Genomic DNA, 19,824 nt, shown 5'->3' with positions numbered 1-19,824 from the left:
CATAAAGTATACATATTCCTCCTGCGATATTACTTTCGCCATTGCTGTCAACAATCTCCTGCGTGCAATGCGCTATCGTCTGCCGAAAGTAGGCACGTTGAAAACTTGTAATTCCAACAAAAATTTTCTTCCTCTCCTTTCTTGAGTTGTCATGAGTCAAATCATCACAGTTTCGAGCGCATAACATCAAATAACAAAATTAGAAATTTCATTTCGCTTGGTTGAGCGAACAGGCCGCTAGGGTTTCATATATTGGAGAAGTTTTTTATGAATCCCCTCTAGATGTATATATATATTATATATATATAAATATATAGATAGATAGATAGATAGACAGATAGATAGACAGATAATATATATATATTAGGGTTTTGGATTATCTCTTGGGTAAATAATTTATGAAAATTAATAAAAATAGTGAAAATAATAAAATAGTACAGTAAGAATTTTTTAAGAATTGTCTATTGAAATTAAAAAATTCATTAAAAGTAAAAATTTTATATTAACAGTAAATATTGGAACAGTTATTGTTATTATTCGGAAATTAACTGACTTTTCAAGGGGAACAAATCAATTTCCTACTGATTCACAATAATTAATAGAAGTGAATGTGTTATCAAGTGTGAAAAGGTAGCCAAAATTGCCAAATTTAATAAACTTTATGTATATATAAATTATTAAATGCGTATTGCATATGTATATAACTTTAATCCCTCCAAAAATTAAAGAAAATCTTGGTAACTAACTACAAGATATATGTTTTAATAAATCCTTTATGTTGGTTTTATTCTTTTTGAATTATTTCTAAACATTAAAAGTAATTTGGGTTTTATCAGAGCAGTAACTTTTCAATGAATGCAAAGTATGCAAGATATTTTCTTTCTCTTTACCGCGTGCCTATGTAATGTAAATTGAAAAACACGTCTGACTAACAATCGAAAAGTCCGGAGTATAATCGGAAGTCCAACAAGTCAAGTCCCAACGATTCGAGTACACACGAAGGCATTACATGCCTTTCATCTTCCCTACCTTGAAAAACCTAATAGTCTGTTCGAGTTTACTCGCAGATTTCAGTGAATTAGTAGAGGTTGCCGAAATTTATAACTTTGAAAACTAGTTTAATTTAGTTTTACTGTACAGAGGTCAAAAGTTTCAGAGAAAATTAAGATAGTGACCCAAAGCATCAGAGAATGCTAATGTTGCTGCTCCAATTGTAACTCCTGGATCGCTATATGCTATGACTGAGAAACATGAAGACTTAAGACTATTACTCATCAATCTACAAACAAATGTTAGTGCTTTCATAAAACTTTTTATTAGGACACTTTAAAGATGTCACGCAAAATTTTAAGCATCTTTGAATAAATAATTTTAAAATAGGATTTTATGAATTAAAAGAATACAGGGGACAGTTATGACTATCATGATCGAGATGAAATTGCCTTTCAGAGCTCAGAGTTGCCGTCTCATCTTATCCAAATATCATTGCAATTGCAATTTCTCATTTTTAATGTCACCTGCTTTTATTTTTGAACCAGTGACTCTACAAACTGTTACTAGGCGTTCAATAGAAATTGTTCATGACGCTAAACAGTTTTCTCTAGAAATATTAACGCTGTAACTTGATGCTTCTAATTAGAAAACATACTTTCATCATCAGCTCATTTCCATTATGGTAAAATGACTATGAAATCATTTTATTGGTTTTTGATTGAAAACAAGACTACTCATATAAAGGATAAAAACCATAGATTTAATTTAACGTTAGCCAATGGGCAACACTGGAGCATATAACTTACTCTAGAAAATTATTTAGTGCTTTTTGCTGTATAACGGATTATAGCAAAATGGCTGGATTATTAAATTATAGACAAAGCAGACAAGAGATATAAAGCTAAGGCAAAAGATGCTGTTGTGAAATGTTTTTAAGGGAAACTGGCTCGTATTCACGTTATGCATGGGAAAACCCACGACGATGTTCTACCTTCTTGAAGCCATCCAATTGGCTGGAATTTGAAACCAGTTCGAAGTACCAATGTTTCAGCAATTTTACACCTTGATCGCAGGTTAGCGCTTCCTGTAAAAGAAAATAATTTTAATTTTAACACGTTCGCTGCCGAGCGGCATTTTTAAAACGGTTCCATCTCGACAAGAAAATTTAAGTAATTAACTTTAAAATAAAACTATAAAAAATGTATTTATGGAAAAGATGTTGAATTTAGATAATTTTTAATTGCTCTATTAATTATACGAGTTAATACTCGGTCTTTGCGATAAAATGTCTTATGACAGCGCCAACTACGAGTATACTCCTAACGAGTATATTCATAGTTGGCGATTTCTTATAACAAAGATTGATTATTTTTACAACAATTACTATAACAAAGATCTGAATTGCGCCAAATTGTTACATTTTTTTTCTAATCCTCAAAGCTATATGCCTTCAAAGAACATGAAAATACTAAAAATCAATAACTTTGATCATATGTGGCCCAGGTGAAACAAAAACGTTCTACAAATTAACTCCTAGTTGGCGCTTAAACAAAAACTTACGAGATAACTCGTAGCTAGCAGCGAACATGTTAAGAAAACATGGTATCGTTTTCTTAACAAGTTTCAAACTTGGTATCTTTTCAAATGTGGTTCACGTTTTCTCTTAAAACGTGAAAGTATAAAATTAATAATTCATTGAAGCACTATTAGTAAAGCGAATTGCAAAAGCCATATTTATTTACAAATTATATTAGTGACTACCTCTTTAAGATGATAGCTTATGTGAGAGATCAATATTTTTAAGAATATAGATAAATATCTTTTAGATATTTTATCTAGATCTTTTAGAACATAGATAAGTATCCTATAATGACTATTTTTACAGAAAATACAAATTGTCTGGAACCATGAGAACGATCTGGAACCTTTAAGAAGCTTCGCTCTAATTTAGGTCATCGTCTGCGTACCATAGAATGAAGAATCATACAATTTCTATTTCAGTTACAAAATGGCTAATCCTTTTCCTAACCGAGCCCATTAGCGGCAGAGCGGTAAAATCATTGAATACTATTAGTTCTGATATGGCTTCAAATCCAGGCAAACGGGCTGCTGCATCGGCATTTTCGGAGTTTTCCACGTGTGTAAACGTGTACACGAGCCATTTTCTCTTAGAAGTCCTCCACGAAGGCATCTCTCCCCTTGGGCAGATAGCTTTAGTGTACTATGATATAATAAAGGAAAAGGAAAAACAAAAACTTTTCCTAACCATAGAAATTAGTTTGTTATGTAAAATAATAGAAATTTTAGATCTGTAATAATACTCTCAAGCTCAAACCTTCCCTACTTATAATTCCTCTTTTAAAGCTAGATTTAGGTTTTAAATATTTTTATAAAGCATGTAATAAGCATAAATTTTAAATACAGACTTTTTATCCAACACTTGCTTTGAAATTTTCTAACACCAATACATCGTAATAAACTTGAATTTTCCCCCTAACCCTAGAAATGAAAGAAAGTTACCGTTTCATGATTTTAAAGTAATTGAACTCAGCCATAGAAATAGCATTATCTAGTAGCTGAAACATTAATTGTAGTCGTCCCAATTCCATTAAGACTTTTCTGAGAAGTAATAATAATATGCAGGTACTTAAAATACAGCGCTCGCATTCGTGATCTGCCATTACGAATTGAATACACTGCCGAATGGCTGGAAATATTAAAAGAGTAGAAAAAGCAACACTGGATGAAAAATAAATCGATGTATTGGTAGTGCCATCTATTGGAGACTATCGTAACCTTCGTAATCATGGCACTAGTAAGCTCATCTTTCATTTATTATTACACATAATAAATTTTTCGCTCACGTAACATCATATATCTTTCTTTCTTTCTCGCTATTAATAATATATTCTGTATTAAAATATGACATTTGGTTTTAGATTTCAACTTGCTCTGCTTTCGATGAATTTTTATGATTTTCATTTTAAAATACATTTTTTTTTAGCTTTACCGAACTATCTCATCTTCAAAATAGAAAACTTCTTACTTCTTTTTCTATGAAAACAGAATATTCTAATCTTTTGCAGATGAAAAATTATTTCAATGTATCTAGTATAATATAATCTGACTATTTTTTTAACCGAAAAGAGATTTGGAGAAAAGGTTTATCTTTTGGTATATTACCTCTCGTATTCATAGTCAGCATTCTGAAAACAGCAGTATCAAGCGAAATAAATCTTAATACTATTTTTATTCAGTTTTCTGAAAATATGTTAGATATTTTACGTTCTGCAAATTAAATCTAATAGTAAATTGTAATAGGCACTCCAGCGGCCGAGCGTTTAAAGCCGATGAACAGTGGTAGGTCGGTCCAGGGTTCAAGTCCCGACGAACGGACTGGCGTTTTCGTGGTTATTCCTCATGTGTAACGTGGATACTAGCCAGGTTCCCTTAGAAAGTCCCTCATGGGACATCCCTCTGTTTCTATTGCTGTTGTTACTGCTCAGTTGACTAACAGCAACCTAAGCCCACGAAATTTCTCGTGGCAAAGACGCCTGTCGCTCAAGATATGCCTGACATTGACAACAGCATTGAGCACCTTACAGGTGACAGTGCGATTTTGCTCAGGTCCGCTCCCAATTTTGATTCAGAGCACCCCGGGGAGGGGGGGGAACGGGTCCGAGGGTCTTCCACACTTCTCCCCTTCCACGAAAACACACGAGAGGACTTTCGGCTCGCCGCATATTTAGAGTGCCGCCATGCCTCAACGACACTATACATTTACAAACATCCATGTCTTTTCCGGGATTCAAACCAGGGGCCTTCGGCATGACAGTCAGTGACGCTAAGCACTATACCGGTTGAGCTGTCTCCATGTTCTTAATAGCGTAGCACGTAATAAAATAAAAATTTTTTAAAAATCTAATGTTATAAGATATTTTTTTTTTCATGGCTAATGTGAGAAATATCTTGATGAGTATGGTTTCTGCTTTCTGAAGTGTTATCGATTTGTATTCTTTAAAATAATTTACTTCACTAGCCAGAAATGTTACCAAAATATCACAGGAATAACAATTATTTTAAACTGTTGCAAATTTTTAAATTGTTGCTTCTGTTAGAAGTAAAAATAAGAATGCAATTATTAGTAGATAAAGCGAATTATACATTTATCTGTGAATTAAATAATACGTTATTATGAACGATTATTATTACTGTATAACGTTATTCTCTACAGTCAAGAAGACATATCATATCTTCTTGAATTTAATAGCATAGTTGAAGGTTTTGAAAATAAAAATGAATTATGAAGGTAGTTATTTCTTTTAATCTCTCCAGCTAAAATCTAGCATACCAGGCACAACAGCAAAACGAAATTGCCAAATGGCCGCGAATTAAACAAAACTTATCCTGTGGAAAACATTTATGGCCTTCATCGAAATTAGGCTTCCATAATATAGAAATTAATAGCATTTACAGTAAAACTTTCCACATAAGAAGAAAAATTACTAAAAATACATAGCATAAGTGTTGAAACACCACGCAAACGATTGATTTGTATAGCCGTTAGAGGGGTTTCTCCTCTTCAGAGAAAGAATGTTAGTTTTGTTTACGATATGAAAGTGTAAAGAACCATCAATGGCTTCCAAGCCTGTTTTGAAATAAATGATTAGTTTGTAATGTTGAAGTATTGTTTAGCACTCTTATATAAACTTAATTATTTTTAATCAACAAACAAAAATGGAATAAAATTCATGTGCTTCAAGAAGCATAATTCGGATGGAAGACCTTATATGTTTGAAATTCAGTGGCTCTATGTGTGCCCATTTTTCTATAATATGAAGAACAAACAAACAGGCATATTTGCATTCATAAGTGCATGCAGATTCTTTATTCCTTAATGATACAGATTTGCAGACTTATAGTAATTAATAAAGGCTTTTGAATGCCTACTTTGTCAAAGAAAAAATGTTTCTTTGACAAAAGTAAGGCTAACAACAAAGACTAGCAAAAGTAATGTAAGGCTAACAATACGTTTTCACCACAACTTTCATCTCACAATGAAAAGGGGGCAAGAAATTTGACGATCGTAAAATAGGTGCCCAAAGGAGGAAATTGCTTTCGAAATATAGAAGTTTTAATGTCAATATGTAAAGGCAGTCCAAATAGTACATCCCACGTTAGAATCTATTAGTTGAAACAAAAATTAATTAGTTGAAACAAAAGTGAGCTTATGATATTTACCTATTTCCAGCATTTTACTGTTTAAAAAATCTTCTCTTTCAATGAGTCGTTTCCAGTTACCACATGCCTCATTTATATTAATTATTTTAATACCAGTCTCTTTTCTTTTAATTTAATCTTTTGTTTCGAATTGCCTGCTGAGTCATATGTATATATATACTGTCATCTGCGAAAATTAATTAGTTTTCTAAATACAGCTTGGAGGTAGCATCCAATTAGACTTACTTTTTACACAAAAAAAACTGTTTATCGTTAAGTTATTAAAAGACTTTGCGATAAAACGATGATTTACAAATATTTTCAATTAACCTAATTTTGATGTAACAGGTTTATTTCTAAGCACTAGAGTAAGCAGTATGTGTAACTGAAGAAGCGCGAAAAATCTAAGTGCTTTGTGTTCCTAAATGACAGTTTTCTCGGATGAAATGTATGAAATGTAAAATCATCTGAGGAACGAATTAAAAGGTATATATTTTCCTTATTGAATATATTGTGGTATTTTTATTAGCGCTAAATAAATATTTCCTGATTTTAAGATGACAGGAAAATGTTGTGAATTTATTGGACAAGAATCAGTTTTTTTAAACTGGTGTTATTTTAAACTGGTGTATTTTAAACTGGTGTTATTTTAAACTGGTGTATTTTTAAACTGGTGTTATTTTTTTAAACTGGTGTTATTTTATTTTAAACTGGTGTTATTGCCTTAGGAGTGATTCTATTTTTTAGCACAGAAACATATTTCTAAGGAAAAAAATGCAAGATCGTTTGCAACAATTCGCTTCGAGGCGAAAAAATATAAATTTTCCGTATATTAACATTTTCTCGAACATCAGTTGATGTTAAATTTTGATTTTTCATTCTTCCTTAATATTTCCGGTATAAGGATCCATGATATACAAAGTATTTCAAAAAGATTACGCAACTATCACTTGAGCATTTAATTACGGATCCAGGTTAAGAAATAAATCACATAAAACCTTATTTTTTCGTACAAATTAAACTTCGTAACTTGCGAGTATTAGCTAACAGAACGTCAAGTTCACAAATTAACGTAATTCATAGCAGACGACTGCAAAATCAATGGGTCCAACTAAGCTTTGATTTAAACTTTTAGTTGCATGATTTGACTTCGTTAGCAAAATGGCCTAATGCCGGCTATCTAATATAGCAGAGTTAAGCGTGAGAAAAGTACAACTACCAACGTTGATGACAAAAGCTCTACATCCAAAATTTCCAAAACCTTCACCTTTAATAATGGTAGCTCATTTTGCATACTACTGACAACTAACGAAACGGCGAACTTATAGTGCAGATCCAAATCATAATAAAATGTGTTAATTAACATAAACTGTACAACATAGCCTCTACTTGTTAGTTGTACGGCCTAACCACTTACGCCAAAAGAACATGTATGGCATTCTTCCTCATTTAAAGCGTGGCTGACTGCTAAGGCATGAGACCGACTTATCCAAATGGCGACGATTTATCGTCTACCTTATGTTAGTTCGGATACCAGTGTAGAAACTATTAGACATTTCTGACCAAGTAATACAAAAAATTAACTATGTTCTGCCCGACATATGAAAATCGATCTTTCATTACTAAATGGATGGGCTAACCACTTATACCACTAAAGCGAACGCGGGAAAATGGAATACTTCGTTGCAACTTTGCTGTGTGCATTTCAGCGAATTAATTTTAATCTCTTTTTATTATCAGTCTCTATATTATCCACAGCTCTTCTGAGCCTGATTAATGCTCAGTACGTATAACGTTGATATGAAAAAGAGAAGGTAATCAGTAAAACAAAACAACAGCATATCTTTGAACTTCTTAAATATATATCCAGCTTGCAGCAATGACCCAAAATTTATACAGTTACTGAGTCTGTGCAGTAATTCAGAACATGGATATCTACTTGGCATAATGCTTAACCAGAGACAAGAGTGCAAGTGCTTCAATTTGAAGTCAACGCTAAATGTGAAATATTTAACATTGACTTCAAGTTAATTGGAATGTGTTACCTTTCAATTTCAACTTTCTGTGATTATAATGCATAATACCTCTTAGCATTAATATTTGAGAAGACTCGTGAGAATGAAAATGTTTTATATGTGTGGTAACTGCAATGTATTGCTCCTAACGATTTACCCTAAATGTTACCTTCCCTGGAATGAAGGTTGTAGAAATGACTTGTATAAAATTGGAGCAAATGACTTCATGTTCTTTGTGTGTGTAGGGGATCTGAACTTTTGTTTTTGGGATAGGAACTCTACGAGTTGTCGATTCTTTTTATTTTTCTAGGAATGGAATTTTTCTTTTAGTAGATGAATTGAAATATCATCCCCATTTGATTTGGCAACATTTTTTTTTAATTGAATAGTGTTCTAACTTCGAAGGTTTCAAACTCAAACAAGATAAAGAACTTTCAAACATTGTACTCCCAGTGATAACTATGTATTATTTCATTATGAAAGTACAGAGTTTCCGAAAATGAATGGTGGTATTTCATATTATGTGTATTATATGTAGAAAGTTATTCGCCCTTTATGAAAATGATTTTCTAATTGAATTTTTTCGTTAGCATTTCAAAGCTAAGATTTGGAATCTTGAATGTAATCATTTGCTACTGTTTTGTTTCGATGTGAGTGCAGAATAAGAGAATTATTTTGTAAATAACTCCTAAAATTGACAGATGGTTTTAAGATTACATAATGCACTTGCCGAGGGAAAATGTTCGCATCAACAAATTGCAAATCGGTGTAAAAAGAGATTATTTCATGTAAAAGAAAGATAATTCCAGTTTTATTAAATCTGAAAGGAAAACTAACGTCTAGCGGAAAACAAAAAGGAAAAATATGACCGCAAAACTTTATTTTAAGACTGTTCGAATGCGTGAAAGTATCACAAAGGTAGCGTCTCTAATCCTAAAAGAAAATCTATTGTATCTAAATTCTATTACATCTTAATTCGTTATGCCTTCTATAAGTAAAATCCTTCTTAAAGATCTGAAGTTAAAAAAGATTTTTAAACCCAAATTTCAGCCGTTTTTGCCAAAATACGTTGCGGAAAGAAAACCAAATTGCAGAAAATCATTTGCAAACACCTAATTGCTCATAAAATGGAAGCTTGTGTTAACATTCGATGAGGCATGGATATATTTAAGTGACTGTAATAAAAGCAGACTTACTTTCTGTTGCTGAACTAATGAAAATGATCGTACGAAATGGCTTCATTAATGTTCCCAACCGGATTCATAATAGTTGTAGAATTAATTTTGTTGCAACAATTAAATAAACCTCAAATTTATCTCAAAGACTATAATTAATTCTCTGTACTGGCAGTAGAATATTTTAGAACCAGTTTTGGAAAACGAAATTCCGGTCTTATACGGAAAAGACATCAACAAATTTGAGCTTATCATGAACAAAACCTCTAGTCGCAAGTTTACATTTAAATCAACTATTTAGAGTAGGAAAAATGAAAAACAGGAATAAAATATATCCCATTGAATGAAATACCTGTGAAATCACGTGATGCTTCTTTTGCGGACTTTCGCGCTTTCGATTAATTAAAACAATCTTCAGGACTTTAAGAAACTACCCAAGAGGAGTCAGATAAAATCTAATGACGGTTGCTGAGAACAAGTTTATTTTCATGGAAAATTCGAGATAGAGCTATAGCCAACAAACAAGGCTATCAGATACCAGCAAACTGTCACCAGAAATACGCACATTTTCTGTAAAACTTAATTATAAAAATCGTTTCTATAAAGTGCGGTCGACCTTCTGTATTACGTGAAATGGCACGAAAATACCTTTTTTAATCCACTCGTCCAAAAACTGCGAAAATAAATAAATAAATTTTTAATACTTCAATTATTAATATGATGCAGATGTCACAGTGGTAATCAGTATCAACGAGAAAGTGTGATGTAATGCTTGTAATTGTCTCAATTATTCTCCCCTTGAAGTGGCCACGATTATTAGTTCTTTCGCTGTAAACCTGAATTTTGACAAAGTTCCAGAGAAAGAAGTTTATGAGGGTAAGATCAGCACCTCATGAATTTTGACAAAGTTCCAAAGAAAGAAGTTTATTAGGGTAAGATCAGCACCTTATGAATGGATCATGAAATCCCACAATTCAGTCTCGTAGTTGTACGTCAACTACTTATCTCCTAATGTGAAACGAGGCAGCGAGCTAATGACCATTTATATGTCGCAATCAGTATCAGAAACAATATCTTGTTCGGAAATATCATCTGCTACTTTATTAATAAGGGTAGTTTTATTCTGTATGAGGAATAGGAGGGAGAAAACCTAAATGTTTATTTTCTCCTCTTATTTACAGCAGTAATAAATTTTGCTCTTTAAAATTGTTAATTTTACCACGATGTTTAGAATAAACGAAGTAGTAAAGAAATATCGCTTTCCCACTCTACTTTCTCTTAGTATAAAAGGTTATCATGACCACAACAGCCCTCGAACTAAAACTCTAAGAACGATAACTCCTTGCCACTGGACTGGATGACTGGGTCTCTTGTTTTTGCCAAGTCACTTTTTAAGTGCTAAAATGTATAGAGATTTATTACCTTTCCTCGTTGCGTGTTCTCGTGCTATGAGGTTAGCACTTGCAGCTAATAACTGGATGATCTGTGGTTCGAATCCTCGCAAATATACATTTAGTTGAATTCCCCCCAAAAATCCTAACAGTCTGTGCAAGGTAAATGATCATATAAAGCAATTTTATCATATGAATTCATTTATATTAAGAAGAACGATTAATGTTTGTTGTTCAAAGTTTGCACCTGCGCGAATGTTGGTTTTGTCACCCTGCTTATTTATCTTGCCAGTCTCATTACGCCATTTATAATTGGTATCGTGAACCTGTTGCTCGTGGTCTCTTCAGCTAACTATTAATAACGATGTTTGCCAGTAAAGACTCCGTTACAGAAATAAGCTCAGAAAATAATAAAGACTTAAATCTTTTGAAAGTATTTCGAAGGAGTTAACTAAGTATATATCTCTGCTAGAGACTATAAATATTATAGTCAATACAATGATGCAGTCTTTTAAAACACAATTAAAAACTGTTTTCAAAGACATCGCTTTCATCTAGCAGAAATCTCAGAGGATTTGCAAGCTGCAGACAATATTTCAGATATCGGTGAGGGAAGTTGTGAAGATTCATTTTTAGATTATATGATAACTGAGTACAATATTGAGGAAACATATGTAAACCCTGTGTTTTTTATAGAAAGTGTAAAAAAATGTAGAAACTTTTAGTAAAATGATACAGATGAAAGTAATGACATGACCTTATATTTACCTTTTTAAATGGTGACTAGGGATTAGGGAAATCAATCGACAGATCCTGGTGGTGAAAAATCATCATCCATCACCTTTTATTTCAGGCGCCACACTGTGAATATATTGGTTGCTGAAAACTAGAGATGTGCAATGCCCTCGCCGGGACTCAAACCTGAGCCTGTCGAATACTCGCCAAGTGAGCTAACCGTTACACCACGAAGGCATGCTGAACGGAGGGAGAAAATACCTTATACTTCCCCTTTTAAAGGGCCACTGGGGATTAGGGGACTCAATCGCGAATTTCGGGTGAGAGGAATCATCATCCACCACCTTTCAGTTCGGGCGCCACTGTGGATTTATTAGGTTATTTAGAAGAAGGAGAACATAAAAAATGTGCAGTGTCTTCGGCGGGACTCGAATCTGGACTTTTTGAATACGCGTCGAATCAATTATGTTCACTATTCTATGTAGGGTCTTTGTCTGAGCGAATGCAATACATATTGGCAGAAATAATCGAAATAACAGCTGGAAAGTTATACTGGATGACCTATGGTTTATAATAAATTTAACCGTGTGTGTACCATTTTTATGTAGAGGAATGACGTACTTTCTGCTATTTCCGATACCAGTAAAAAATGCAGATATCGGATCCCAAAACTTGCAAGAAGTGAAAGTATTGGGACGACTAGTAATTTAGTTGCGTATTATAGCTCATAGTAAATATTAATTACAGTCAAATATTAATTGTATTGGGTTAGCAAAAGGGCTTCCAAAAGTAAATACAGCGAATTGCTTTCGTTATGTGAAAACACGGTTCTTGTTAGCAGTCAGTATATGACAGCTACCTGTCGTTGAGAGTTCTAGAGCGTTTGGTACTCGCTCTATCTCATGCATGCAGCAAGATACACTTTTAGTTTTTCTGTTATATTTTAAGTCTTCGTTATGGTTACATACAATATCAGAGAAGCTGCAGAATCTATGGTCGATGATGCTCTTAAATTGAACTGCTTTAATGATTTAATGATAGACATTTTACAGATCACTGAAATCCTTTGACACTGATCGTGAAGTTATGACTTACAGTATCAAGTATCAAGTTACAGTATCAAGTGGAAACATTGCTGTGTCTGTTGTTACATTCCGCAGTGTCAAAACATGTCGTCTCACGCTTTTTAACGGCTCTGAGGTCTGGCATAAGCATTTAACTTGCAACTTGTGTGGGTAATACTTATGAAAACTCTTACCTTCATATTGATTGCTGCAGTATCATTATTCCTTACCTATTATGAGTTTTAAAAAATATGATCCCCAGATCAAAAGGAATTACCAATAATCAACGATTTATTTTCTATATGTTGTTCAGTTTAGAAGTTGTATGTTCTGAATCTTCCATTCGTTGAGAAATAATAATGTTTATATGCTTAATAAATATCATGTTGTTTTCATTTGTAATTTGAACTAAGTTTGTGCATTTCTTGAGTAATTTTTATATAAAAGGTGTTTAAATATTCAAGTTTTGTACACAAAGAACATTGTTAACTATAGAATCATAGTAAGTCTTCAATTTTTCCCTTCACTTGCGTATCGAGAGTTATAAAAGAAGTTCTTTAACACCCTTTCTTTGAAAGAAGCCGCCCTAAATAGAGGAAAAAAATATATGTGTCTCTTCTCCTAGAGAAGAACACAGTCGAGAAGCAATTAAAAGATAGTAACGGCCGAAGTTCCGAATTGTTCGTCCGTAGTTTCAGACGAACTTCTCCACTCTGCCAAAAAAAGAAAAAAAAAAGTGTCTTTACCCATGGGGTGAAGTGAAAAAGGAGTAAATAACAAGTAAATATTTTATTTGTTGTTTTTATTGGTTCTCGTCTTCTCAGTTGTTAAGAACTGTAATGCTTAGATTTTATCTCAAAATTCAGGAATATTTTTTATAAAGTAATATAAATGTAATTTGCATTGCCTTGTGTTTCCATTTGTCGAATATTTTATGACCTAAAATATGTAGTTTATTCCCCTATCTAGCCATTATAATTTATCCTTATTCCTCGAAATTCAAAATTTATACGAAAGAAACAGCTTACATTTAGAGAAATAAATTATAACCAGATCACCAGAGTGGAACGAAACAGTAAATTTTGTTAAGAAGTTTTAAATTAAAATTATATGAAAACACATTAGCACCCGGAAAGACCAATAACTTTAAGGTTGACAGACATTGTCTAATGGCTTAATTGTGACTTAAGTAGAGATCGATATTCACCGCTTCCCAACACTAACGAATCATCATTGGAAAAACTTTAGAAAAAAATTGAATCTTTTAATTAAAATAAGAATTAAATAACCAGTGCTAGTCATGACTACTTTTCCTAATTAAGTCACTGGAATTTGATTCACTGGTCACCCGCAAAACAGTGGAATAAATTTGAATATTTTTTAATGAATTTAAGCTGAAAGGCAGAGTTTCCATCAAAACTCTTCGTCAGTGGTGACTTACAGTTATTGGTGGTTAACGCACAGGTCCACTTGTGTGAGTAAAATAATAAATTATTAAAATTAAATGAAACTCAAGGGCATAATTGACCTTAAGGAAGGACGTTAGTGGTGGTGACACATGTAGTCAATAACAACCATCAGTCATTGTTTACTGATATTTTATGTCTTTTCTTCACTTGTATATGGCTATATAATGCTGTTGCATTTTCAACAGCTTTCTATCAGCAGTACAACAGCACCCCTATACAGGGTGCTGTTCTCTTTTGCTTTGCTGTTGCATTGGCATTCCGAGAAGTTGATGATTTCAAAGTCCTGGACTGATAAAGTGACATACCGTAACATAAATATCATAAAGTAACTTGTGATTATTGGCGATCAACACAATAATCACTTGTTAGATAACTTGTTAAAATCAAATAAAACTTTAAAAAAAATCGTCTATCGTAACCCAATGATCAATAATGTTGTGTAGCGAATTTAATTTAAGTGATTCATAAAAATCAAAATTTTAATTTGTAATTATTCAAAATTTGAGCTACACAAGTTTGGTTATATTCTTTTTTGGCTTATTAATTCTAGTGTAATATATTTTAGCTTTCCGAGTTTACGCGAACTGCGTCGTCAATCTTGTACACGCAAACAATGGATAGGTGATTTTTTTCACGTAATAAACTCAGTTTTTCATGTCAAAAACTAATTTGATTTCTTAGTATTTAATATCATTAGTTTCAGAAAAATTAGCTCTTTAATTTGGCATAACTTTCGTTTTTGTAACTTTAATTGCATTTCAGTTATGAGCTTTAATTGGTAAAATTTTCTTCGTTTGCTTGTGATTTAGTTAAAGGGGGATGAAATGCCCTCTTTCCGGTTGAAAAGTCACTTTTTGCGAGTTTCAGCGTTCTTTCGTTGGGACCCCTTGCAGGGTTGTTGAAATTCCTAATTTTCCCCTGTCACAAATGGTGTTTATTTGGCGAGGGTTTAGCGACATGGAATTTCCGTTGAGGTTTCAAAGTAGTGGATTTGGTGAGTTTGATAACATGAGGGTATGCTGTTGTTGCAACTATTTTAACTTTCGGCGAAGAGTGGGTTGTGCCAACTTGGCAGTCCGGCGTCCTCCCTTTTAACGGGATGTTTTGAGCGACAAGGTGACTTTTTTTGCACTTTTGACTTACCATCGGACGCTGTACTCGCTGGCAGCTGAATTTTTTTGGAAAATGCATTTTTCCACCTTTGGATCTACGGGCTTCTTGCCCTTGAGTTTTGAACGAGGGACTTAGTTTTATGCATCATGTCCTCGACTAAATTATAGTCTCATCAGTTTTTTTTTTTTTTTTTTTTTTTTGTGTGTGTGTGTGTGTTTGAATATGTAAGTTACTCAAAAGATAATTAAAATAGAAAAATGCAACGAAAGGTGATGCCTAGTAATGGTGCCGTTAAGAAGAAAATTTCAGTCTCTTCTTCACGAATAGAGTCTTCATCTGTCTCGATGTTTCTTCCACGCCTTTAAGAATTATTTTCCGCTATGCATGAAGTTCCTTCACTGCTAGCTCCGGGGTCGCTACACCATAATGCATCACTTGGCTTGAACAACTACTAACTTCAATATTGGATTGTAAATCAATTATCAAAAGAACTTGGAACCTCCATAGTGCATCCTAAATCAACTAGAAACTTCTCGACTCCATTGAAAATTCATCTACATATGAACTCTTCTACTTTTCCACCACGCTTGGCAGCCGTCCTCCTTGGCATCAATGATAATTTTTTTAAATATGAGGGTATTCTCCTCCTCCTATTCACTTGCCGCATGTGATTTCTCAGATAAGTCTTTTTTGTTTTCTTTTATTTGTTGGTCTGATGTTAAAAAAAAATTTCTGTAGTTAATAGTGATTGAAATAACCTAATTAGTGGCATTAAAATATTGTAGTTGAGTAAAATAACCTAATTCTAATGTAATCATTCTGTTTGTCCTTAAGGTAAATTATTAGATTGGCTAAGGAAATATATCCTTATTTAAATTATTTAATTGAAACGGTGAATGTAACTTAGTTAGATCGGTTAAGGAATTATATTCTCTATTAAATTATTTAATTGAATTTGTGAATTTCTTTCATGGTGAGGATTGATTGGTAAAGATGTCATTATTTGAGCTTCTTTGCTCCTCTTAGGGGCTAAATTGCTTGTAGGATGTAATAACCTGATTTTAATTAACATTTTACCCGGTTAAATCATTCTTTTTGAAAATAGAAAGTTACTATGTGCAATAACCTGAATTACATTGGTATTGATTATTCTGTGTGAAATGTTTTTTTTTTTTTTTTTTTTGGAAAGTATAACTTGTTAATTATTCTTTTTTTTTTCCGGGGAGGGTATTGTTAATTTATCCAAAGTTTTATCTGATTATGTTTACCTGAATGTAATAGAAATAATAGTTTGATATTATTGAGTCTAAGATAAAAGTAATATTACTCTGTAGGGGTATGCATTTGTAGAAAGCAATATTTTACAGTTCAGCTTAAATATAATTTGCTTACTAAGTTAATTATGCATTGTGTAATCATCAGTATGTTACAGTTCTCATTGAATATAAATTGCTTTCAAATTAATGGATTAAGTAATTCTTGAAGAATTTAATAAATAGGCTCACTTTTCTAGATCAGTCAATGTTTATTTATTTCTTTTTTGTGTGTGTGTGCTCATGATTTTCACCCGTCTCTTTCTCAAATTGATTTCAGGGTTAATCCGAAAACACAACGCAAATGTACAGGTTTTATTGAATTTAGTATATTACTGTTGTTAGAAAATTTTAAGTGTTTTGTCAACTGAGTAGGAAACCTTTTAGGTACCTTACCTTTAGGATATCATAACAATTTTTGGTGCCATTCAATAAAATTAATTTAAAACGTCATAACAATAACTAGTTAATAGTAACCTCTGTGTGTTTCAGTCGACAGTGTTGGATAATGAAACCTTGTTCCAGTAGCAAGATTTGACAAAGCAGGAAATATACGCACTTGATGTTATAATGCAACGTAACGTTGAAATAATTTTGGAAAGACTCTGCTAAATATAATTCTAACGTTAAAAGGCACTTCCTACAAAATTCAAATTAATGTTAGGCATAAAAAACTGAAAGGTTTCAGATTTTAAATTACGACCAAAGGGCCTTTTTTTTAACGTTTTGTGTGTCACCTTTATTTATTAAATATCATGTTCTTTGCACTTAAACCACAAAATTCAGTTCAACAGCAATGTCGCAAAATAATTTTAAAATAAGCATATCTTCAGAATTTCCAAAACGCAGTTCCGCGCCCTGGAGATAATTTTTTTCCCGTAGAGTGTTGCCATTAATCGCTTTTAAAGCGTTGAGGTTGTTAATCAAAAATTCGTTAAAGTTTTACAGAATATGAAATCGATAACAAACCAAATTCCAAGTTTCAAATTTGGGCATTCTAATGCCCATATTCACAGTAGGATTACGTCATTCAAAATTCGATGGCTCTAGGTACTGTTGTTTTATCACAATGCCAGAAACATACATACATTTATGTATATTCTTCATTATGTAATTTCTTCAAATATAGTACAGGGCGATAGTATTTGTTGGCAACGATTTGAAAAGTTATACGCCATTTATAGGGTTCGACGCAAAATCGCTACCGTTATTTTCATTCATTTTTTAGATGGACATTTAAAATTCCAAAATTTAGCCTTTTTTACTGGCTATGGATATTTTACATCTTTAACTATTATGAAAAGATATTTAGATTGTTGTCTGTTTTGCCGTTGTTTGTCTTTGCGATAAATAAAACTATATTAGCTGTTTGCTTATTTGTTAATAGCACAGGCTTCGTAAACTCTGAATGTAAATTTGATTGAGGTACTGTTGATTGAAACAACGTTTTTCAAATTATTTTTATTATATATTTATGTTATTGTAAGTTCTAAATTTACGATATTATTTTCATTACTTCAGGATGAGCTTATACCGTGGCCAGAAGTTGAGGTGGACGGAACAATTTTGGCTTCAACTACAAATCTGCGAGTGGAAGACAGAAACATATCATAAAACATCACTATGTATATGCTTAGCCAATTCTCCAATTTAACGTGTGATTGATGCTTGGACCGTAAGTATCGTTTTTCTCATAGAAAATAGTCTTGTTTTAATTGGCCAGCGCTGCGTGCTTATAGAAAGACATGACTATTTTAATGTAAGTATTTATCAATTACGCCGTGAGCGCATTAATTTCAACTTTTCTATGTTGCATAGATTTTACATGTTAGCTTTGCTGAAACAATTATGCACTAGTAACTTGCTTCGAATTCAACCATGTGAAGGATTCGCTGCAAAATTGTTACGTGCATCAGAGCTCTAATAACCTCACATATAACACTACACATACGAAATCACATTTCTTATAAAGTTTTGATTTCTCCATACATATCGTAAGTACAAGGTTAGTTATTTCACTCGTATGACAAAGGTTCTCAACTAGGTGGAATTTCATAGTTTCAAGGAGGTTTGCTTACGGCAAACCTCCTTGAAAATAAACCTCGTTAAATTTAAGTGTTAAATATGTGCATAAAACTACTTCATTCACGTTTCTGCAAGGAAATGATCTTTTAGCAATGGATGGCAAAAGAGGATGGAATTAACTGTTCTATAATTATATTTTGGAAGTTGTAAATGAGTATACCAATTGTATTTTTATGTCATCCAGCTTGGAAAATACAGAATTAGTTCAATCGCTGTTCCAGAATTAATAATGTGTGTCATTCTATCTTAGAACTGTAAACCATCATGTTGATTAAAGCAGTTTATTGCTGTGGTAATATTCGCTCTCAAGTACACAAATATTCAAAATGAAATGCTTTTCTTGAGTATCGAAAGGACCTATCATCATTCCGAAAACATTTTTACAAGCACCAGTAGCCGGGTCATTGATACACTGGTAGTTCCATGCCGGTAAAATCTCCAGTAAAGGTTTTTTTTTTTTTTTTTTTTTCTTTTTTTTTTTTTTTTCCTCAAAATGCTTCCTAATAACTCTGTTCATGCTTTTATCGTCATTAAATCTGTTTAACCAAAAGTCAAATTCTATTTAGGAGCACAAATAATCATTACTTGGAGATAAATTTGGGCTGTAAGGGGTGAGGATCAAACTCCTTAAATCCGTATTCTTATTTTTAAAATGCATTGACACTCGTTGCTCTTTCTGAATTGCTGGAAGAAGTCGAGGTGCCTATCATGCAAAGATTTTAATATTAAAGAAATGCTTAAAATAGTTGTTTTAGGTAGATTCAACATTGCTGCTGTCTTGTTGACGTTTAATGTCTTATCAATCTGTATTTACTCTCATTTCATATTTACTCGTGTTAATACTTTCTCTTGTCGATTTCACGCGAATCACATTCTATGGATTCTTGAACTATGCAAAGTTTGTTTTACATATTCTTTCACTTTCCAACAGAAAGTGACGAATCAGCATGCACATGGTCTAAACGTTGTTTTACTTCTTTGGGATTAAGACAAAAATGTAATCTAATGTAATTTAGGCAATTTTGAACATTTTTGAAAAAAATTTCAGTAGGCGCCGTTTTGTGTGATTACGTTTGTCCATGGCTATTTCGATAACATTAACCAAATGATAACATTATTAAAAAAGTTGATTCTTGTTCACTAACAAAATATTCTTCAAATTAATATTATTTACACAATTTAAGCTAAATATGACAGAAACGTATAAATACTTACGTTAACAGCAATTTAATTAGGAAACAGCTATTGTAG

At 32.6% G+C, this 19,824-nt stretch overlaps 1 protein-coding gene across 1 annotated transcript in view; it reads left to right on the top strand.

Annotated features, from left to right (window-relative positions):
• LOC118185857 (cell surface glycoprotein MUC18-like) overlaps positions 1-19,824 on the top strand; it is a 1,126,921-nt gene that overhangs the window by 1,094,929 nt on the left and 12,168 nt on the right. The window contains exon 14 of the mRNA XM_085820901.1: positions 18,010-18,163. Coding sequence (XP_085677027.1) covers positions 18,010-18,102 — 93 coding nt within the window. The 3' untranslated portion in view covers positions 18,103-18,163. The remainder of the gene's footprint in view (positions 1-18,009; positions 18,164-19,824) is intronic.

Source organism: Stegodyphus dumicola, chromosome 7 (assembly GCF_044657685.1).
Source record: "Stegodyphus dumicola isolate Sdum_Otavi_A_Nest chromosome 7, ASM4465768v1".
Classification (NCBI taxonomy): Eukaryota; Metazoa; Arthropoda; class Arachnida; order Araneae; family Eresidae; genus Stegodyphus; species Stegodyphus dumicola.
The sequence above is the reverse complement of the archived record's forward strand: the minus strand, read 5'-3'. Positions and strand labels throughout refer to the sequence as shown.